This window comes from Laccaria bicolor, genomic scaffold (assembly GCF_000143565.1).
Source record: "Laccaria bicolor S238N-H82 LACBIscaffold_4 genomic scaffold, whole genome shotgun sequence".
Lineage (NCBI taxonomy): Eukaryota > Fungi > Basidiomycota > Agaricomycetes > Agaricales > Hydnangiaceae > Laccaria > Laccaria bicolor.
The window spans coordinates 1,378,869-1,399,754 of NW_001889875.1; the positions used below are offsets into that span (position 1 = coordinate 1,378,869).

At 47.3% G+C, this 20,886-nt stretch overlaps 10 protein-coding genes across 10 annotated transcripts; 5 read left to right on the forward strand and 5 right to left on the reverse strand.

The window, feature by feature from the left end:
- Nucleotides 1-518: 518 nt before the first annotated feature.
- Nucleotides 519-2,734, forward strand: LACBIDRAFT_245697 (glycoside hydrolase family 16 protein; the record flags this gene model as incomplete). The annotated part of the gene is made up of 12 exons (XM_001876538.1): nucleotides 519-655; nucleotides 722-809; nucleotides 866-1,048; nucleotides 1,106-1,214; nucleotides 1,270-1,285; nucleotides 1,333-1,474; nucleotides 1,530-1,817; nucleotides 1,868-2,044; nucleotides 2,156-2,203; nucleotides 2,257-2,367; nucleotides 2,424-2,593; nucleotides 2,641-2,734. Coding segments are annotated over 12 exons (1,563 nt in total), but the record flags the coding sequence as incomplete, so codon positions are not given.
- Nucleotides 2,735-3,790: 1,056 nt separating this feature from the next.
- LACBIDRAFT_311589 (uncharacterized protein) lies at nucleotides 3,791-6,502 on the reverse strand (the record flags this gene model as incomplete). Its single annotated transcript, XM_001877000.1, has 5 exons — nucleotides 3,791-4,087; nucleotides 4,149-4,234; nucleotides 4,286-4,526; nucleotides 4,582-4,754; nucleotides 4,801-6,502. The coding sequence occupies 5 exons, from the start codon at nucleotides 6,500-6,502 to the stop codon at nucleotides 3,791-3,793; spliced, it is 2,499 nt and encodes an 832-aa protein (XP_001877035.1).
- A 145-nt stretch (nucleotides 6,503-6,647) lies between these two features.
- Nucleotides 6,648-7,420, forward strand: LACBIDRAFT_231753 (uncharacterized protein; the record flags this gene model as incomplete). Its single annotated transcript, XM_001876539.1, has 5 exons — nucleotides 6,648-6,767; nucleotides 6,821-6,935; nucleotides 6,995-7,091; nucleotides 7,144-7,261; nucleotides 7,316-7,420. The coding sequence occupies 5 exons, from the start codon at nucleotides 6,648-6,650 to the stop codon at nucleotides 7,418-7,420; spliced, it is 555 nt and encodes a 184-aa protein (XP_001876574.1).
- A 269-nt stretch (nucleotides 7,421-7,689) lies between these two features.
- Nucleotides 7,690-10,324, reverse strand: LACBIDRAFT_311591 (Ca2+-permeable cation channel activity; the record flags this gene model as incomplete). The annotated part of the gene is made up of 21 exons (XM_001877001.1): nucleotides 7,690-7,773; nucleotides 7,834-8,076; nucleotides 8,127-8,169; nucleotides 8,221-8,354; nucleotides 8,410-8,479; nucleotides 8,530-8,556; nucleotides 8,612-8,641; nucleotides 8,695-8,726; nucleotides 8,785-8,868; nucleotides 8,923-8,986; nucleotides 9,033-9,060; nucleotides 9,114-9,118; nucleotides 9,170-9,360; nucleotides 9,412-9,422; nucleotides 9,478-9,573; nucleotides 9,627-9,688; nucleotides 9,740-9,812; nucleotides 9,864-9,926; nucleotides 9,982-10,016; nucleotides 10,070-10,223; nucleotides 10,273-10,324. The coding sequence occupies 21 exons, from the start codon at nucleotides 10,322-10,324 to the stop codon at nucleotides 7,690-7,692; spliced, it is 1,581 nt and encodes a 526-aa protein (XP_001877036.1).
- A 476-nt stretch (nucleotides 10,325-10,800) lies between these two features.
- On the forward strand, nucleotides 10,801-11,568 carry LACBIDRAFT_399439 (actin-related protein ARPC3; the record flags this gene model as incomplete). The annotated part of the gene is made up of 4 exons (XM_001876540.1): nucleotides 10,801-10,806; nucleotides 10,854-10,953; nucleotides 11,006-11,293; nucleotides 11,344-11,568. 4 exons carry the CDS (start codon nucleotides 10,801-10,803, stop codon nucleotides 11,490-11,492), a joined length of 543 nt encoding a protein of 180 aa, XP_001876575.1. The 3' UTR covers nucleotides 11,493-11,568.
- Nucleotides 11,552-13,065, reverse strand: LACBIDRAFT_311593 (uncharacterized protein; the record flags this gene model as incomplete). Its single annotated transcript, XM_001877002.1, has 3 exons — nucleotides 11,552-12,056; nucleotides 12,108-12,792; nucleotides 12,852-13,065. 3 exons carry the CDS (start codon nucleotides 13,063-13,065, stop codon nucleotides 11,552-11,554), a joined length of 1,404 nt encoding a protein of 467 aa, XP_001877037.1.
- Nucleotides 13,066-13,249: 184 nt separating this feature from the next.
- On the forward strand, nucleotides 13,250-14,538 carry LACBIDRAFT_231016 (3-isopropylmalate dehydrogenase; the record flags this gene model as incomplete). The annotated part of the gene is made up of 4 exons (XM_001876541.1): nucleotides 13,250-13,292; nucleotides 13,342-13,518; nucleotides 13,572-14,112; nucleotides 14,163-14,538. The coding sequence occupies 4 exons, from the start codon at nucleotides 13,250-13,252 to the stop codon at nucleotides 14,536-14,538; spliced, it is 1,137 nt and encodes a 378-aa protein (XP_001876576.1).
- A 67-nt stretch (nucleotides 14,539-14,605) lies between these two features.
- On the reverse strand, nucleotides 14,606-17,231 carry LACBIDRAFT_292800 (glycoside hydrolase family 13 protein; the record flags this gene model as incomplete). Its single annotated transcript, XM_001877003.1, has 10 exons — nucleotides 14,606-14,745; nucleotides 14,792-15,040; nucleotides 15,107-15,268; nucleotides 15,323-15,392; nucleotides 15,445-15,517; nucleotides 15,568-15,880; nucleotides 15,941-16,383; nucleotides 16,431-16,752; nucleotides 16,817-16,932; nucleotides 16,979-17,231. The coding sequence occupies 10 exons, from the start codon at nucleotides 17,229-17,231 to the stop codon at nucleotides 14,704-14,706; spliced, it is 2,043 nt and encodes a 680-aa protein (XP_001877038.1). The 3' UTR covers nucleotides 14,606-14,703.
- A 220-nt stretch (nucleotides 17,232-17,451) lies between these two features.
- LACBIDRAFT_311596 (uncharacterized protein) lies at nucleotides 17,452-18,723 on the forward strand (the record flags this gene model as incomplete). Its single annotated transcript, XM_001876542.1, has 6 exons — nucleotides 17,452-17,562; nucleotides 17,615-17,797; nucleotides 17,942-18,040; nucleotides 18,093-18,202; nucleotides 18,253-18,507; nucleotides 18,558-18,723. The coding sequence occupies 6 exons, from the start codon at nucleotides 17,452-17,454 to the stop codon at nucleotides 18,721-18,723; spliced, it is 924 nt and encodes a 307-aa protein (XP_001876577.1).
- LACBIDRAFT_292802 (uncharacterized protein) lies at nucleotides 18,716-20,695 on the reverse strand (the record flags this gene model as incomplete). The annotated part of the gene is made up of 6 exons (XM_001877004.1): nucleotides 18,716-19,203; nucleotides 19,264-19,901; nucleotides 19,963-20,038; nucleotides 20,090-20,153; nucleotides 20,208-20,515; nucleotides 20,555-20,695. The coding sequence occupies 6 exons, from the start codon at nucleotides 20,693-20,695 to the stop codon at nucleotides 18,841-18,843; spliced, it is 1,590 nt and encodes a 529-aa protein (XP_001877039.1). The 3' UTR covers nucleotides 18,716-18,840.
- Between the last annotated feature and the right edge of the window lie 191 nt (nucleotides 20,696-20,886).

Below are 20,886 nucleotides of genomic sequence, written 5' to 3' on the forward strand. Positions count from 1 at the left end.
GGCCAAATGGGGCAAGTTACTCAACTCCTCGGTTATAAAGTGACGTAATCCATAATTGACCTTTCCTCCAGACTTCTTTCACGTCTAGGCTGCCATCCAACGCTATAAGCTTTTTTCTTGCTCAGCTTGCCATGCCATCTATTACTCTTCTGTTTGCTCACCGCCTCCCTCTCTTCCTTTTCCATTATCTACCTCATGTCCTCCAAGAGCTACCCCCACCTCAGTTTCGCAACTGACGACTCAGATCTCACTCTTTTAAGAGCCTCCAGCTTTGGCGTACTCCGCAGGGACAGCTGGGTAAATTTAATTTCTTACCAGCCAGCCATTTCTATAATATTCGTGAATTAGCAAACTGACTCCGAGTCGCCCTACTCGCTGGGTGCAGCCTCACGCCTGAGTACCCTTTCGGACAAGGTTGGTCCTCCAAAAAAAATTATAGGCCTCGAAATGACGCCAGGTAGTTCTCACTCTCTCCAGACCCAAGACTGTGGGGCTCTGACTTGTCACCCGACCTTGTGGAGGCGGACGATGCTCTTCACAATCCGGAGGCCGAGCCTGACCACGCTTTGGTTGGCAGCAAAGTGACTCTTACCTCCAGGGGTCTGGCAAATCTTGGTTGCCTATCCTTTTTGTGCACAGCACTTTTGGTTCTTTTGTGAGCTGTTTATCTAACATTTTCTCCTTCCTTTCTGAACTTAACAAAAAATCAAACAAAAAAAAGTATTGGTTATCCCCTCATCATGTTTGCTAGAAGCAAAGGACCCTTGTTGCCCGGATTCAACTTGGGGGGAATCAACTCAACCGGCCAAGTCTTGATTTTATATATATGGCGTTTATGCATAATTATGACATCTCTTCATTTCAGGTACCCTCGATGGGTAATTTTGGCCTGATTGATCTCGACACTCCAAAAGACGCGTACATGAAGCCATCTCTGAAAGATGGATCTCCCATGCTATTGGTTTTTTCCGACGAGTTCAATACGCCTGGAAGGACATTTTATCCAGGCGACGACCCCTACTGGGAGGCGGCTGATCTTCATTATTGGGTATTTTTCCCCTATAATTTTACAAACGGGAAAGAGCACCAGTAACAAATCATACAGTCAACGAACAATCTAGAGTGGTACGATCCCTCCGCAGTTACGACTGATAACGGAGCTCTCGTCATCACATTTTCTGAGACTCCCAACCACGGGTTAAATTATCAAGGTGGTGCGTATTACCCGACGACTACCATTTTTGGACCTCATGGAAGTTATTTTGTTAGGCCTCATAACATCGTGGTACGTTTGACAAATTTTCACTTTCTACCGCGTTAATTGTGTCGTAGGAATAAATTTTGTTTCACCGGTGGCTATTATGAAGCGTCGGTACAATTGCCCGGCACGAACAACGTCATTGGAATGTGGCCCGCGATATGGGCCATGGGTAACCTTGGACGCGCTGGTTACGGTGCTACCTTGGAAGGGATGGTATGTCTCTATCGTACTCCGTGATTCCGCTCCCAATGTCCCGAATTGTATACAGTGGCCATACACATACGACTCCTGCGATGTAGGAACGGTGCCAAACCAGACCTTGAACGGTCTGCCGTTAGCCGCTGTTGTTGATGGAGATCATGCATATAACTTCGCCCTATCGTATCTCCCAGGGCAAAGGCTGTCGAGATGCACGTGTAGCGGTGAAAACCATCCGGGGCCCAAACACTCGGATGGGACGTTTGTGGGTCGTTCCGCTCCTGAAATTGATATGTTCGAGGCCCAAATGGGTGGTGTGCCTTTGACAGGTGAAGCCTCGCAATCGTCGCAATGGGCGGTCAGCAATTTTTTGGTGTTTTGTGCATTTGATCTTTATATGTTCTACAGCCATTCAATCACGGATATACATGGGACAACTCGTCTGAAAACATGATCCTTGGTGATCCATCCATTTCGAGGATGAACACATTTGTTGGAAATGTCATTCAACAAGCGACCTCTGTTGTGACGAAAACGAACCAACGGTGCTACGAGTCGGTGGATGGTTGTTTTTCGACGTACGGTGTAGAGGTGTGTTTTTTTATCCTGTAATGTTTAGCACTATTTACCTGCAAACTTCTCTCCAGTACAAGCCAGGCGAGCCAACAAGTTTTTTGGTTGACAAGTTCTCTTAAGATTTTTTTACTCAATTTGGCAGGGTGGGACGATGCGGTAAGGTCTTCTGTTTCTCTTGACAGCCTTTCGCAGCTGACGCGCTAGCTCCGTTTTGAACATAGTACATTACCTGGATATCAGACAGTAAAGTGTCTTGGACTCTCAACGCCGCTGGGTTAGGTCCCGACCCCACTGTGGAAATTTCCGCGCGACCTGTGCCACTGGAACCTATGGTGGGTCTCTTGACCCCATATTACACACCAGTTCCGGACCTAATGCGCTCTGGCAGTATATGATTATCAATTTGGGAATGTCGAAGAATTTCGGCGCCGTCGACTTCGAACACTTGACATTTCCAAATCATTTACGCGTTGATCACGTGCGCGTCTATCAGCCAGTCAATGCCGTCAACGTTGGATGCAACCCCAAGGGATTCCCAACGACGGACTACATCATCCAGTAGGTTGCGTCAAACACCCAAACCCATTGTGCTGAACACCTCACAGACACATTCAGGCGTATACAAACCCAAACTTGACGACCTGGAGAGGTGACTACGGACAGCCCTTCCCAAAAAACTCTTTAGTCGAGACCTGCTAGTTTCACCTTCTGTCCAGAGCGCTTTATTTATTGCCCGGGTTTCACTTACTATTACTATCATACTTTTACCTTGACATGCCTATCTTACGTTGTGAAATCTCTGTAGCATAGACAATGCCATACAACTTGCTCCATGGTATCTTTGCAAACACCATAAAATACTGTTAGAACCGGGTTATTAGGACCAAGGGTCGACATCTCGTTGCACAGCTGTTGTAGGTGTACGGAAGAAGCCAAAAACCACATCCTTCCACGTCGATTTATAATCATGAAGGGGAGGAAGTATAGAGTCATGATGGTCAACATCAAAGCGGTTTGGGTGAAGCTTGCTACATTGTTTCGCGCTCGCCTGATTCAAAGTTTCCAAGCCTACTTCTGAATACGACGGCTTGGGTGCAGAACTAGAGAGGCGGAACCATTGACGCTTAGGACCACGAGGGGCACGGGGCAGACAATGGTAGTGCCCATGCTCCATTGGGCGTGGCCGTCGTCTGCGCTGCTTCAGATCATGGTCGACGAGCACCTGAAAGGATCTGTAGTTCACCAGATCAATCCTCAAATCCCAGTTGACCACTGTGCAAAAGTCCCTTTCCATTCGAACCAGGTGCCGACAGGAGTACCTGCGACGCCCAACTACTTGCCAGAATGACAGCCTGCTGGGTTTGTCGTAAAGGATTTTGGACGCGAGCATGTAAGAGGTGATGAAGAGGCTGTAGAGATCGCTAGTGTAGAGAGGAGCCTTGATTGGTTGACAAACTGTATACCTCGCTAACAGCGTCATCGCTGAAAGGACGGCGGAGGAGTCCAATTGAGATTGATACATAGCCCATGCTATGTAGAGCGCCAGGTTCTCCTGCAAAAAGGGATCGTTGCCTAGGGAAAAGAGCTCTGCCATGAGCTTTGAACATGATGAGGCGATGGGCTCATAATGCGAGAAATGCATGCGTCGCTGTGTATAACATGCCGTTTAAATAAATGATGGATAAGATCCTCCCTCTGAAAGGAGTTACGATGCAAACGACTGGATTTACATGGCGGAAGAGAAGTAGAAAGGAGTTAAAACATAACGCTGGGATTGATCCAACCCCTCTTAACGCCATAGCCGACGATCTCACCAGCACAGATAGGGCCTGTCGCCGCCTTATCCACTTTCCGTCGGCCTTTGCCTTTCTTGACGAGACAACTTCCCAGCCAATTCTCAATATCTACAAGGCAATCATAGCAGTCCCTTTCCGTGAACGATGCATTCGTCGTAACAGGTTGTGATTCCGGGGGACCCTTGCCTTTCCGCAACGCTGTCGGCGGCTTGAGACCTTTGCCTTGTAGCAGCTTCAGGGCTAGATAGTGAAGCCACTTCAAAATGACCCAAATTCAAACATTTCGCAGATAATTTTGGGTGGAAAAAATGACCCACCATTACATTGGTTATTGGATGAAAAGCTTCCCATGTACCTCCAGTAACGTCCTTCATCATGCGATACACGTCAAACTGGTAATCACCTACAAATTTTGTCGAATCAATCCCGTCACAACTCAAGAAACACAACTCACCCTCGCCCATGAATACTTCGTCGTCGAATGGGGTCCATTGCACTTCGTCTCCATCATGCCCATCACCAGCGTCCATCCGCGAAAGTCCAAGATCAATCACGGTGGCTTGAACACCATGGGCCAGATCGTCCATGTGCAACTGCCGCTTTGCTTTCGCCTTCTGGTTCACGCTCAGGGCTTTGAGTGGAGCGTGCCTCACAACATTTTTGACAAGAATTTGGCCCCAATGAAGATCACGATGCTGAGGAATCAATGAAGCTCCCTTACACGTTATGGTCGAGTGGATTGACACACACCTCGAAGGATACCAGCTGTTCAGCGTGTCCAAGGGCTTTGGTCACTTGCCAGAAAATGCTGCAAGCTTGTTTCCATCCCGACTTTCCAGCATTGAGGAATGTATATGCTTCAAGATCTGATCCTCCATTGGGCAACACAATGATTGCGTATACCTGGGAAACGTTGAAAGAGTCTTCGCAAATGAGTTTATTTTTCTAACGGAATGCAATATAACTTACCTGGGCGTACGCTTTCTGAACCTTTCTTCTCATTGTAATAATCCCAAAGGTTCAACAAGACCTCGGGATACCTCCCTCTCACAACATAAGTTTTAAGGAGCTTAATGAAGCCACCGTACACCTCACCCATAGCTCGGGTAACAATAATTTCCTTGCGCACGTCCTTCGCATCGCTAGGAGCTGGCCCATCGACCTCTTCCGCGGGTCTTTCTTCGCTATACTTCGTTGTCATCTTCAACCGACTTTGACTGACATTCGCTTCCGATTCATCCCTTAGTGGAATTACTTTAAGCACGACATCTCCAATGCCGAAGACCTCCGAATAACTCGCCTCTCCGATCTTCCTAAACCTTGTATCTGTGTTGTCACTTGACTGAATGATCGGGTCGTAAGGGAAGGATTCAATGAAGGCAGAGAATTCATGAGGGCCACATTGTTCTTGGCCACACTCTTCAAGCAACGCCTGAAGGTGTTCGGGTATTGAAATTTGGGAGTAAAAGGCGTTTCTTTGTGAAGGCGAACCGAGGTTGAAATCGGAAAAATCGAGAGAAAGCTCAAGGTCTGTTGGAGTAGACGGAGAAGGAGGGGATGGTGGTTCGAAAAGTCTCTTGCCATGTCGTCCTCGGATTGGAGTGAGTTGCCGAGCTTTGACGAGAGGCGAGGTGGGAAGCTGAAATCTTGGGGCGGGCGGCTGTATGACAGGATGTGATGGAGGTTGCGATGATGGTGAAGATGCCGACTCGTTGCGCAGTGGAGGTTCTGAAGGGTGCGTAATTTTTGCAACATGGATTGGGTATGGAGCTGGTGGAATGACGACTTCGACTATAGCGTTGTTCGGGCGGGTATGAGCTGATGACTCTGCCATCTGTTGAGATGGCGCGGAAGGTTGGAGTGTATCTTCCTCTTCAGATTCCGTGTCAGTTAATATTATTGGCGGTGCACGCTTTACTGATCGTTTGGGCCTGCGGACCTGGCTGGCCTCAGACTCGGTATCAGTCGAATCGATGCTGATCGGTATGGGCATTGCTTGAAGGCGCGAGGGAACAGTGGTTCGAGTGGCAGATCTACGGCCTTTGGGATCGTGTTCTGGTTTCTTCCTTGAAACTCTGTGCTCTTTTTTAACAATCTGACCACCATCATCCAGAACGATGATATCCATGTTCACGAATGGCGAGAAAGGTTTATTCAATTTAGGGTTAACTTTCGTTAGACCTAGCTTCTGTCTCGTTTGGGGTTTTGTCGAGACAGCTGGGGAACCTGGTACATTGAGAGAGACTGCCGAGAGAGGCGCTCGAGGAGGTGACGCGGAAAGAATGATAGGATCTCCTTGAAGTCCTGATGGCAATGGTTTGGGCTTCGGTCTGAGTATAGGCGCACCACTATCATCTGCTCTACGAGCAGCATCAATTATTTGCGCAACACGTGTTGTTTTCTTCCTCGGGGGCGAGAGAACAGGTGAAAGCCGCCTTGGTTTCCCTTTCCCAACACACTTGGGAGATAAAGCTTTATGTTTGGAGGGCGCGGCGTTCTCTCGCTTCTTCATTTTAGAAGCGAGTGAAGCTAATGGGGGTGCTGGTGGTAAATCATCGAAAATACTGATGATCTCAGTGCCAATAGGCCGGGATCGTTCCGTGGACGCGTCAACAACACGGCGGTTGCGTTTTCCGTAGGCATTGATCTGTTTTGTACGTGCGCCGAGCATTACTACGATAGCGGCGGCGACGAACAGGAATGACGGGACTACAAATTGTAGAATGTTGAGTGAAGTTACTGAGTGTGGAGTGAAATGTCAGAAATGAATAGTGAACGTTGAACGTTGAACATCTAGGTCACCTGATCGTGCCAATATGGCTCTTCCTCAATCTCTCCGACAATCTGTAACACCTCCAGAGCTCGAGCTCATTGCCAGCCAGGAGCTTATCGATGTTGTACCCCTTATTTCAATGGAGAGGACAGCCTTCATCTCGGTACACATTCCTACCGCCCACCCCACATGAAGCATACATGAACCTACACGCAGGGAGCATATGGTCCTTTACGGCCCCCAAACAAAGCCAGAATACCCTTATGGATGGCCGTCAACCTTAAATTGAAGAAGAAATGTCACATAGTGGCTCCGGATTGGTTCAACGTTGGTCAGTAGTTGCGTCGCTTTCACCACCGAAGCCATATTCATCGATAACTTTGACTGCAGATTATCTACAAACGCGGTTGGCGCGCGAGACCTCGGAACCCGTTTTCAGTGATTTACCTTTTCGGTTTGCGGAGATCTCAAAGGTTCTCCTCGATGTGTGAGTATCTTGGACTCTCTTCCCCTTTCCCTGACCTAATATCATGTCAAAGTGCATCGGATGATCTCGAGAACCCCGATAAGTTAAGATCCCTTTTGAAAGACCTCCGGGAGGCCCGACAAGCTAAATGTAGAGAAGGTCTTCGGCAGATTGATCACAGTGAACTCAGTGTATGTCCACTTTGTTCAAGGACAAGACCAACCCGATTACTGATTGGCCAATAGCTTCCCAACCTATGTTCAATGGAGATCAACGAGATTCGCCCATTCTTTATCGAATCTATGAGTGTCCTGACTCGATTGGTTCGCAATCCAATAGTGGATCGGTGATACCAGGTCGAGCAGCTTGCAAACATCAGTGTGACCTTCCTGTGCTGCGAGATATTCTCCGTTCGTATTTGGCATACGAGAAGCTCCGTGTTTCAGCAAAAGAAGGATCACATCTTCATGCCCTGCTTGAGCGGCGAGAGACAAACAACTCGGCTCAATGGATCATTGCTGCTTTAAAAAAGAATATCCATCAAATTAAAATAGTCGTATATGTACATGATCTGTCCGAGATGGTAGCAGATAAAAAAAATATCCAAATGACCTTTCAATCAGCGGTGTCCAAGCGCTCTTTGAATGTCACTTAGCTGCTGCTTGATTTCGTTGAGCTCCTTCAGAATGGTAGCCTCACTTGACTGAAAAAATATGTAGAATAAAATTTTAGTATCTCCACATACAAAAAACGGACTACCCACTTGCGAAGTCTTTGGGAAGACCTTGATAAGCTCCTCGAAAGGGATCTTACTGATGACCAAACCATCGCATGCTGGGTCGTCGACACTGGGATCTCTGTATTCAGGACGGTCTTCTTCGCCTTCATCGTTCCCGCGAAACCAGGCATTCATCCATTTGTGCTTGCGTCTATCAAACGTCGACTCATAGAAGGCGATCGTCGCTAAGGGAATTAAAAAAATCCCCCCCATCACAACTCGGTTAAGCTGAGGTGAGCTGGGTGAGGTCAGCTATACGGACACAATGATCGACTCACTCGTGCATAGTGCGCTGGGCTTAATTTGGCTAAAGGTACAAATCTGTTATGGGCATCTTAGTATCAAATGAACCCGTTCTGAGAGGTAACACACTCAAAAGGTGCCACGAAGATCGCCTCAATAAGGTTGAATGGTGCAGGGTAGACATAAGAATCGGGGGCCCTAATCATCTCCACTGTCTTGCTAGCAAAGAAAGCAAGGTATTGCGCTTCTGCATCGTCAACAACCTAGCAGCATATTGCGATCTGATTGAGAAAAGAAGTGGAAAATGTGGGTATTTACATCCGAATAAGCAGACGAGAACAGGGAAATGAGGACGTTGAGGAGCACAATGGCAGTAACAGTGTTCCATCTGTCCAAGGGGCTTAAAACACCGACTAAAATTCAGGTAATAAGACTCACAGGTAGTACAGAAGGAGGCCAGCCGTGCTATAGATTTGGCATCGTTGAGGTAGTGTAACCCATCACCAAAAAAGTTTAATACCTTGCGTCAAACTTCCCAAAATCGGGAGATCTATAGATACGTCTTTTCAATTTGAAACCAACAGAGAGAAAAAAGAAACTAACCCCAGTAAAGCTTGAACCAAAACATTGACCACCTGTCACATCATGCGCTAGTCAACTAGCATTCAAACACCAGGAATTGAACATCTTCACTGTTGAAGGTGGTTCTGTTGACCCATCAGAGGCATCAACTGCATACAAGCCTTGAGCGAAGCCGATTGCCAGGACGGACAGAAGCTGCAGATAAGATCTCATGAGGCATAGTAAACTGGAAAGGGAGCACGTTCATACCGCAAAAAAAATGCCGGATTCTTTCAACATGCGGGAAACGCATATCTGCATAGTGCCAATGTATCTGGCGCGAAATTAGAGAAGAGAAAAAGGGAAAGGTTTGCACGCACTTGTAGCCGTCGAAGATTGTAACGAGTTCTGTGTGTTGCATAATTATCAGCTTCATCCCAGTGTGATAGAAGTTCACTCACTCATCCTACACCAGAAGCTTCAGTGTTATTCTGACATCTATGTGTGGACGACGAACCAAATAAACGGCGAAACAAAACTAAGGACCTGGAAACTTCGCAAACGATAAATAGCCTCTTGGTCTTGTGGCGCTTGTAGACCAATGACACGCAGAGTAAAGGCAGCTAAAAGAATGGAATCCGTGATAAATGCAATTGCGCTCCAAAATGTAAAAGCACGCCAAGTCACAAAACGAAGCAGGACGTAGGACTATATACTTTAGTAAGGAGTCCAAAAATAATCGTCGACGATCGAGCTCACCTTATGCACGTCTGAAAACATATCAAGTCAAATCAAAAGGGATCAGTACAAAGCCTGTTGACCTACTTTCGACGATAAACGATAAAGACATTACGTATAGGACAATCTCCCACGAATCCAGAGATCTGTGTGCCTCATCCAACCGCTCAAGCGGCTCCCGAACTGGGATTCACAAGTTATGAGCTTGTCGACGCTTTGCAAAACAAATTACTGACCCGCTTGAGAGTAAACCACTAGGAAAAACAACCAAACGACAATGCGAAAAATGTTCTGGTATCTGGAAAGGAAGGTCAAAGGAGAAGGATCAGTTACGAATCTTTATGCTGACCTGGGAACCGACAGGCGAGAAATATCCAAGTGACCATAAAAGTCATGCCTACGAGTTTCATTGAACGGAATGTCTGACTGGTGGTGAACAAGCAATCAAACCGCAGCGAAGATTACGTCCTTACATTCAATTTCATCGTGTTCGTTATTCTTTTGAACGAGTTCGCCCGTCCAAAGGTCGTCGATCACTGTTGTTTGGCTGTTAGAAAAAGGATTCGCAGGGGAGAGAGAGGATCATTCCACCTGTTTGAGCCTCTGTCGAAGACAAAAAGATGATACTAAAATGGCGAATTGAGTGAAGATTTTTGTAGTCCGGAGATTCTCGACCCACCAGTGTTGATCGATGGCCATTTCAAGCGCACTTGACATTTCGCTTACATCCCCATCTACTTGTCTATGGCGATAGCGGGTAGACATTATAGCGCACAGTCTATCTGGTTCAGCCAGATAAACGATACGTCGTGCGAGGACCTCGCAAGCGATAGCTAACATGAGGTTTAACAATGACGTGGACCTGTACGTTCAAGCGCCTACCTCGACCAAGATTTTCTCCATGGTCAGCGGGATTATGGTTGGCGTCCCACATGAACTCCGCCCTGGCTCGCAGCAAGCAGTATGGAAGCTTGGGGAGGGAGGAAGGTCACTTGTCCTGCCCTGTCATATAGTATTCCCTGACGAGACCTACCGCTTCGGTGAAGTCCCCGGCAGCGCCTCTGTACGCAGAGATAACTTGAGGGGTAATGACGCGACTGGTTGGATCATTGATACTTTTGGGATCGACTTCGACGGGAAGTAGCTCGAGAGTCAAGGCGCGAAGGCGTTTCACAAGCTCTACGCCTTGTTATTGAAGAAAGTAAATTAACGGAGCACAACTGACTTGAGAGCGTATCTGGCCCAGGCTTTACTGGTTTAATGGGAATGATAGAAACATGCTCATCTGTGTGGGGCAGCTGGTGTGGGATGAGGAAGCCAGCCATCGTAAATTCCAAGTAAATTCAAATCACTGAGAGGAGGAACCTGCTGTTGGCAAATACGCGCACATACTTTTCAAGATCAACAGCCATGCCTGTGAGTCCAGCATTGACTGGTGTTGCTGCGATTCTTACCCGCTGCAGGCTTATCACTCATCGTTCAACGAGGATGGCGATGTCCGACAGGTCGGGAACATGGCCATCTTGCCAATCAGGACGAGAATCCGTGGGCCAGCTCCAATCGGTGCGCAGCGAGCACAACGTTAAATAACGTCAACATGTAACATCTTCACCAGCCGATCCTTCACAAGCAGACATAATTGACGAAACTCTTGACCTATTCCGTGCCAATTCTTTATTTCGCAATTTCGAGATCAAGGGCCCCGCAGACCGCACCCTCATCGTCCTTATCCTTTTCATATCTGACTGCCTCGCGAAGCTAGGCAGTGCACGGACGGTCCCTACACAAATTGAGGCTTCAAAATCCCTCAATACACTCTCCGTAGACAGCTTTCCCATTCCAGGCGACGCTCAATTCCCCCTGAATGCCCATTACGCTTCACCACCTAGTCGTGCCGATGCTGGTAAGCAACTTGCTCGTCTTGGTACGTACGAATTAATGATCCATTCTTAGACTATTTACGCCAATATTTGACCCAAGTTCGCCAAGAGTTGGCAGCCCGTTTGATTGAAAAGCTGTATGCAGACGGAACTGGCAAACCTAGCAAGTGGTGGATGTCATTCCAAAAACGACGCTTCATGAACAGAAGTCTTGGGACTTGACCATGTATCATACTCACCATGAATTGTATAATATCCTCCTGCATAAAAGGTGTCCAAGCTCATTTATTTCTCCTTTTCTCGTTTGGATTCTTTCTACCGTATCCGATTTGAGGCAGGTCACCATCCATTCTAGAATTCCTCACAGATCTCCCTTTACCCCCCGATCCAACACTCATAATTTCCGGTACCCAGTCAGGGTCCATCCAACTCCCTACAGTGGCACTGGCGCCATTGCTGTCCACGCCTTTCGCCAAGATCCCTTTCAATAATTTCACCTCTTCTCGCTCACGTTTTCCATCGGCCTTTTTCTTCGCTCTCAGATACTCCACTTGATCTTCCCGGAGAACGAGACCAGTCCCTGCACCAAATTTCGCAGAGCCTTGTTTGGGCGCCGGAATCGGATACTTGGTTCCCCGAATTTTGTATTGAAAGTTTGGTTTAAGATGAACTTGCATGGCAGGGGCGTCAGCGTAAGCGGTGGGGGAAGCTACTGTGACTGATGCCCTTAATAACGTTGCATTGCCGCACGATGGACAGAACTTTTTAGAATTGTCTTTGCATATTCTGTAAGGCGTGTGAAATGTTTGCATCCAAGAAGAAAGAGAGAAGGCGCACTTGAAACAAGCATGACACCGCAGGACCCAGCTTTTAACCTTCTCGATTCGCTTACCTTCGAGACCAACCAGATTCAAGCCCATTTGAAGCAGAACGTTCTGCATTGCAAAATCGGCTGTCATACAACCAGTCCTCAGAGGCTCTCTTTCTTTGCCTTTGCCTTTCTTCTTAGAGACAACATCATCGGCAGGTAGAAGCTCGAGGGCGCGAGATTTATGGAGAGCAGCATTGGATGGGGTGATCCACTCCCCTTCCCCATCATCGGAATCGGACGGATCGTCGTAAATTGGCGAGGGGGCATTTCTCCCTTCTTGCGTAGGTGAGATATCTAAGTTGGTATCCACGCCCTCTAGATTTTGTTCCTTCTCGAGGCTTTCCTCTTCGTCTTCTGCAACCTGACTTCCTAATTGAATGCCATTCACACCGCTCAAAATGTCGCCCACAGACAATCCCTCCGGTGGTGTTGCAAGATCTGCTTCAATCAATGGCTCTGCTTCGCCGGAAGGCGAAGTTTCATGCGATGGCTCCGTGTTTAAGCCTGAAGAGATACCGTTGACATCAGAAACGACGGAAATTTCCTGTGCCCGTTTGTCTTCTTCGTCCAATGCATGCGTGAGCGCCAGAACGCAGAGATCTGGGTGTGAAAGGACAGAATAGTCTCCAGTTTTCTTCGCCCATTGGATGACTGATTATTGAAAAATTGTGGTCAGCGCAAGACCATGACAAAAAAAAATTTGATCGCACCATAGGCCAGGCTAGCGGCGCTAGGAGATCTGACTTCTACTTTCACGCCGGACATTAAACCCAGTCTTTCAAAATGTTCCCTTGCACGATGATCCTTCAATTCAGAAAGGACTTGAGGGACGGTGAAATATGTTTCCGCAAGCCCCCGCAAGGGCGACAACGAGAGAAGTGGGCCCGCGTCGAGGACCAAGTTTTTGCATTGTGGAGGTGACATGGAGCAAGCAGTTGAAGAGATTATAAGTAAGTTATTGCTTGAATTAAATTTGGCATTGGTAGCACGTGATTATTAAGATAAGATTGATCGCATGAGCGCTTCGGCCGATCAGACGAGCGGAATTCCTGCTTATGTTCACAAAACGTACGTATAACATCTTGTTTGATAATCGCCCTTCTCATCGATGCTCACTTTTCGAATTGTTGTCCTGCCTGGTGATGGTATCGGTGCGAGTCCAAATTTTAGAACAGGGAAAAAACCTTACAGTAGACGCAGGACCTGAGGTTGTTGCTGAGGCCGTTCGAGTGCTTCAAACGGTGTCTGAACTATCCTCAGATTTTGAGCTAAAGCTCGAGTCGCACGAATTTGGTGGTTGTGCTATCGATTCCACCGGAGAGCCATTGCCTCCTTCTACACTCAAAGCATGTCAAGAGGCGGACGCGATCCTCATGGGTATGTACCACACATGCGTGTCCTGCCGTAATTCCAACATCAATGCCCATTAGGTTCCATCGGAGGCCCAAAGTGGGGCGTGAACGCCAAAGTTCGACCTGAACCTGGCCTTCTGGCTCTCCGCAAGACCCTTGGCCTCTATGCCAACATTCGTCCAGCGAACCTCGCATCGGACTCTCTTCTTGAATACTCACCTCTTCGACCAGAGATAGCCAAGGGGGTGGACATGATCGTTGTTCGTGAACTCATCGGCGGAGTCTACTTCGGAACTCGTAAAGAACAAGGTGTCGCGCCGGATGAGGAAGTCGCCTGGGACACCATGATCTACAGTGTTCAGGAGGTTCAACGGATAACGCGTGTGGCTGCTCAAATAGCCCTTGCTGCGGACCCTCCCCTCGATATCCACTCGGTCGACAAGGCCAACGTCCTCGCCAGCTCAAGGCTATGGAGGAAAGTTGTGACTGAGACCTTGAAAAATGAGTTCCCACAACTGAAGCTGGACCATCAACTTGTCGATTCCGCAGCGATGTTTATCGTCTCAAACCCTAAGAAATTGAACGGCGTGATTTTGACTGAAAATTTGTTTGGTGATATGTGCGTCGGTCGATTGCCCTCCCGAAATGAAAGTTGATAATAGATCCCAGCCTTTCGGATCAGTCAAGTGTCATCCCAGGGTCCCTTGGTCTTCTCCCATCCGCATCACTAGCGGGAGCGCCCTCTGCGCCGTCCGCAGATTTCAAACCAACATCCGGGATTTACGAACCAATCCACGGTTCTGCTCCCGATATTGCAGGTCAAGGTATCGCGAATCCTATAGGGACGATCCTTAGCGCGGCGATGCTTCTTCGCTACTCGCTTGGGCTAGAAAAGCCGGCGAAAGCTATCGAGAATGCTGTGCGCAAGGTACTTGATCTTCCAGAAGCTGGAGGTTTTGGATTACGCACGGCTGACCTTGGAGGCAACGTCGGTACCAAAGAGCTGGGAAACCGCATTGTAGACATCTTAAAAACGTTACGTTGAGGGTATGTATATAAAGTATATATTTTTTGGCCTCAATCAGCCTTGCCAGTGTGGTCAATCCAACCACGATGGTGAACCGGATCACATTCTATAGCTTCGAACGATACAAAAAAAGTGTGAAATGCAAGTAAACCCTCTCTAAAGTGCGCCCCTTTGTGTTCCCTGTTACTTCGTCAAAACGATGCATGTCCTCGACGGAATATAAACCTGGGGGGTAGTTAGGGTGGGAAAGGAAAAGTACCTTAGAACGGACCTGTAACCAGTTCTTCCTCCCATTCCACTCCATCGGAGTTGTCCAGAACTTACTATCAAGCGCAATGTTATCGAAGCCGCCGAATCGACCCTCGTCACTACTCAAGCAAATTTTATACTCCCCAGCTTCCTCAACTCCCACGCGGTAGTCTGTGTAACTATTGGATGGGTGGAAGTTAAAGATGAAAAGAAGTCCAGCGCGTTCGTAGACGAGAACTTTGTCGGTTTCGTTCTTCAGTGACACATACGCCTGAATCCATGAGGGTACAGTTTAAATCAGGTGGGGTGACTCGGTGAATAAATCCTTGCACCTCACCTGTGGTGCGTCAAGCCAACCGTACTGACCAGCGAGATGATTCATTTCGCGATCGAAGTTGTTCAGATACCTGTAACGCAGAATTTTGTCGTCGACGACATTCCATTGGCGGCGCGCATAGTGGAATGAGTTGTTATTCCCTTCCCGAGGGAAATCCAGCCACTAAAAGAATAAGCGTTGGCGGAATGAGTTTATATTTTATCGGATTTGAATAACCTCTGGGTGACCAAACTCATTGCCTTCAAAGTTCAAGTAACCTTCGCCTCCCAAAGAATGCGTAAGCAGACTACAAAAGGTAATTTCAGAGATTTGTAGCGAAGGGAGGAGAATGTATTCACCGTATCATCTTGTGCAAAGCAAGCCCCCGAGCGATGATAGGCGTCATGGGTGTAAGGTCAGACATATGCGTGTCTTTGAAAGCGTTAGCAGAAATCAAGCAGCCTTTTAAGATATGCGCTTACACATTTCTTTATCCATGAGCCAAAATGCGAGTGTTTTGTCGCCAACGAGAGCTTGATCATGACTCTCGCAATATGCTATACTCTTTTCGCCGTGGCGTCTGTTGATCAACGTATGCACAATGTTACCAAGATCCCATTCATCATCTTGCTTGTGCTTTAATAGTTTAATCCACATGTCGGGAACTGCCATAGAGAGTCGATAGTCAAATCCAACGCCCCCGACGGCAACGGGCAAACTAAGAAGTGGCATGCCAGATACATCTTCTGCGATTGTGATCACGAATGGATACAGCGCATGCATCACGTCATTGGCCTTGAAATACAGGAGCATAGTCAGTATGAAAACGTCACAAGTGAAGCACAAAAAACTTGCAAGCATGAGATACACAACGCCTTCGTCGTCGGCACCGTCTCCAAAGTACTCGTGGTACCCCCCAGAGAAGCCCGTCCCGATACCATGATGTTTATACATCATACTTGTGACACCATCAAACCTGAAGCCGTCGAACTGGTATTCTTCGACCCAGAAACGAAGGTTGCTCAACAAGAACCTAAGAACTTCGTGGGACCCATAGTTAAAAAGCCTGCTGTCCCATAGCTGATGACGTCCTTTGCCTCCTTCGTGGAAATAGAGATGATCAGTGCCATCAAACTCATTTATGCCATCCAACACGTTCTTGCAGGCATGAGAATGGACAATGTCAAGAAGAACAGTCAAACCCAAGCCGTGGGCTGTATCAATAAGCTCTTTCAAGTCTTCAGGTGTTCCATACCGGGAGCTGGCTGCGAAAAAGCTGGTAACCTGGTACCCAAAAGCTGTATTTTGTTAGCCTTCCGCAATATCGAACGAAATAACGACGTACATGCGTAGTATGCATGTTCCATGATAGCCATTAACTGGATTGTATTGTAGCCCAAATCTTTGATTCTAGGAAGAGTATTCTTCGTGAACTCTTTGTAGGTCCCTACTCTTGGCTCAGAGGTCGAGATACCAACGTGAGCCTCATAGATCCTGATGTTCGTGGGCTTGGGAGGGCGAGGATTTTTGAAGGTATATTTTTCCGAAACAGGGGGATTCCAGAAACGTGCGTCATACACTGGAGAAACGCTCAAATCCTGGGTAACGCGGCTTATCCAAGCCGGGAGGCGTTCAATGCGCTGCCCAGAAGGAAGGACCATAGAAATCTAATTTTCATGTTCTACTGTTAGATCTGGCAGGAGGGAAAAAAGCGGCGACGATGAATCCCACCTTGACTTTGGTGTCATGGGGAATAGCACAGACACCTGAAGGCAGGGGCGGAACGGTTACTTCCCAAACACCGAAGTCATCCCTCTTCATCGGATGGGATTGCCTATTCCACTCGTCTTTGACAATAAATATCGTGTTGGTATTGAGAGAGTGAAAACTTACTGAAGTCGCCAATCAGAGATGCCTCCTTAGCGTTAGGGGCCCATTCTCTGTATACAACTTCGTTCTGGGAGCCGACATGAAGACCGAACTTGAGATAACCCTTTGTGAAGTTGTCGAAACCGTTTTCATGTTTTTCAATACTGTCCTTCCACTGTCTATACAGATTGTGCCTCTGTATTATGGCTGGAATGTTTGGCTTGAGATAGCCATCTATCTCAAGGACAACGTTGGGATCGAGAGCATCAGTTGGCATGATATGAGAAGAAAAGAGTTGTCCGTGGTGGTGGGAAGAGAAAGAGTGGATAAGGGGGCATTCGCCTGCAAACCTTTGAATCCGACCACAATTCCAGATTGGAACATAATTCCAGATTTGCACCAGTGACGTCACGGAAATAGCACAGCCACAGATAGCACCGCGTGCATGTTGGTATTGGCGCCGACTCTCGGTCCGACGTTATAACCCAACTTCAAAGATGGTTGCAAAGGCGATCTCTCGAAGAAAGAAGCCACAGAAAGCTAATTCGGATACTGCGGACGAGTTATCCGACTCCGATGACGGCACAACGGGTATCGAGAATATTGAGGTGAGGGCTCTCACGCATTCCAAAATCTAGGGCTTGACTTTCGCTTACGCAGAGCCTTCTGGCTTCGCTGCACAATGAGGTAAAGAAAACGAAGCAAGGGCTGAAGAATTTACGCAAGAAGAACAAGAAATTGAAGCAAGAGCTGGCATCGGAAAAGGCAGATAATCAAACTCCTGACAGGGCGCCAAAGTCTCAGCGAGAGGCTTTACTCGACAAGATTGATCGTTTGAAAAAAGCTGGTGCACTTGGTTGCTTGACAAAACAATTTGTGCTCACCCTGTGCATGACAGGATAACAAGAAAAAAGAAAATGAGATCAAGTTGGTAAAGTGACTAAGTCGCTTTGCAGGATTAATATAACAGAACTTCCATTCAACCAGTTTCGTGACAAGGAATTGAGGGAAGAAGCGGAAGCTCTACTTACTGAAAAGCAACTGGACGCAGGAGCAGGGAGCGATCCAATCCACCGCATGACGAAAGTAGGTTTACTTCTTCTCATCTGCCACTTATCCTCCTTGACATTCATTGTAGCTCTTACGCAAATTTCATGATTTGATGATGGTTACAACATTGGAAGAAGATGGCCAGTCGGAGGATTGCGTTATTTGTCTGGAGAAGATGAGATTGAAAAAGTGTTACGGGTAAGTCATTTTGGAGACCCTTGCCAATATTTGCTGCTCACGAATGTCAGCCTCCCTTGCGAGCACATGATCTGTGATACTTGCTTACCAAAAATGTGCAAGGGAGCGGATGAGACTGTGCGTTGCCCAACGTGCCGGGAAGTTTGCCCCAGAGAAGTTATTGAACTAATAACATACACGGAACAAGACAGATGGGATGCGCTGCTGAAGGTAGCGGAAGCTTGGGGAGCAGGGGATCGCAGAAGAGAAGCTGCGACGAGCGAAGAAGAAGCTGAAGAGAATTTTGTTGATGATGAGACTAAGAGGTAACGATCGGATCAAGAGAGGAGAGAGATCGCTAATCCAATGGATCCAGTTATACTTCTTCGCTACGTGCGAATAGTGCCGACGAAGACAGCGAGTCTTCAGATTCAGGGCCCTTCAAGCCTCAAACAGTGGAACGACAACCTTACCTCCAATCACCCGTCAAGGAAAAACGTAAACGAATGGAGGAGCTTGCTGCACGTAAAAAGAGAAAATGAAATGAATATATGGCATATACATGGACGTTATCACTTTCAATGATCCGCGGTAGGAGAGGTTGGACAATAATTTACAAGTCAAACGATGAACAAATGATCTTCAACTGACGATACGAGTCAATCGTCGTCATTATTGAACCCAGAGAACATTCTTGTCCGCAGAGGTACGAGGTTATGCTCATACTTGCGGCTAAACCGTTTGAAGAGACCAGCACCTTCCTCACGCGCCGACAAACGCACAGGTTCCTTGGATTTCTTGCCGTAGACAGTTTGATATATCCCCGTTTGCCGCAACACCATGCGCTCGTAAAAGGACCAGGGGTCGGTGGTATACCTAAGAATAATTTGCTCGAGGCTGGGAAGTTGGCGAACGATGTTTGCAGCGCTTTGCACCATGTCCTCTTCTCCAAGAGTGTAAACCTTGTAAACTTCCAACGTTCTGAGATTTGGCCCATCTTTCAATGCTTTATGGAAGTCTTTCTGTAGGTGGTCGGAGGCGGCGTCAATTCAAATTCCCGGCAGTGTGTAGATAAGTCTCACCATTTGGAAACCGCGTTTCGTTTTCGTAGAACATAATACCTTGAAGTGATGGAGATTTGGACAGGTTTGCAAAATAGAATAAAAAATTCTGATATGGTCTGTATCTTGCTCGACGGTGGGGTCCTCAATCCGACTTGAGAGGTTGATCCATATTACGAGAGTGGTGAGAGCCGGAAACCGGAGTAGAACTCTCCTCAGATAAGGGATATACCACGCGGCATGCTCCTCTGAGCAAAGAATCAGCTCTCTGAGACTATCCAAAGGAAGGAGGTCGATCAAGTAGGGTATATTGCCGCTGAAGGATTCCAATTCTAGATTTTCTGAGGTTAATTGTGGAATTTTGGTGGAATATGGAAGCTGAAGTCTTTTGAGGGTTTTTCTATGATAACGGATAAAATTTTTGAATGAGTTGATGTCCTCATCCTGATCGAAAGCTGGAAGTTCTCGATCGTATAGAAGCACATGGCCTAAAGACACGCTCTGGAGCTGAGGCCACCTTCCTTTGCAAAGCCTGCGAGCATTAAACAGTCGGGTTGTAAGAGACGTCCCTGGGCCACCTAAAGCAAGTTCTTGAAGATGTGGGCAGCGATCAATCAGCATATCCCACATGGCTGCGGGGAAATTTTCGGCTACCACGTCTATGGATCCGTAAAACCTTTGAGATACGGAAGTTAAGCAAAGTAAAGTCATTCTTCTTACCTCTGAATCCTTGGTGGCCCCTCCATTTATATTTTGTTGCGAGCGAGAAGGCAACAAGGTCGCTGAACGAAAACAACTGGAATCCAGATTAGGCTTGGAAGATGATGCGAAACAAAATCGAAATCACCGCGCTGTCTTCACTTAATTGATGCTCTGTAATGGTGGTGTTGATGTGCCGGATCTGTTTGCAACTGTAGTGTTGAAGTGAGCAAAGTAACATGGCTCTACGACGCTGTAAAGCTTACCTTTCCAACAGTGCTTTCCAGACCTTTTCATCAGGTGCTTCTAATCCATCCCATACGAAGGTTTGGAGGCTGTGGAAATTCGGCAGGAGCGCGTCAAGATTGTTTGAGATAAGAGACTCCTGGGCGAGTGTTTCAGGAGTTGGTTCCCTCAGATAGCCTGGCCGAAGAAACAATTTCTTGACACCCATTGTTCGTTCCGGTCGATGAAGTAGAGACTCGAGGCTCATTTGACATTTTCCACCGTTGAACGAAAGACTTGTCCACAAGACAGGCAGGGCAGCAGTGTAAGCGATTCTCGACTGGAGGAACTAAATCAATGGAAAAGCTGAAACGATCAGTGAGCTTACAGCTAGACAGAAATTGACAAGGTCACTGGGCTGAAAAAGAAACTTGGCGATTTCTGCCAGCAGTTCCGCGGGTAGTAGTGGTTCTTCTTGATCGGAGCGGCTACCTGGAGCCACCTTTGGCAAGAGTTTGAAGGTAAACATATTAGCGCTATGAATTTCAGGGATAGAGGAGAACAAGATAAAGTTAGAATGAGAAGTTTGGGTGGCTTTTGAGAGGACAAAACACAAGGATTATAAGGACAATAAGGATAACAGCTTGGATACAGCATTGAATCTCCGGGATACTGCAGCCTGAGCCCCATACAGCACAAAAAGACATGCCGGCCCGGATA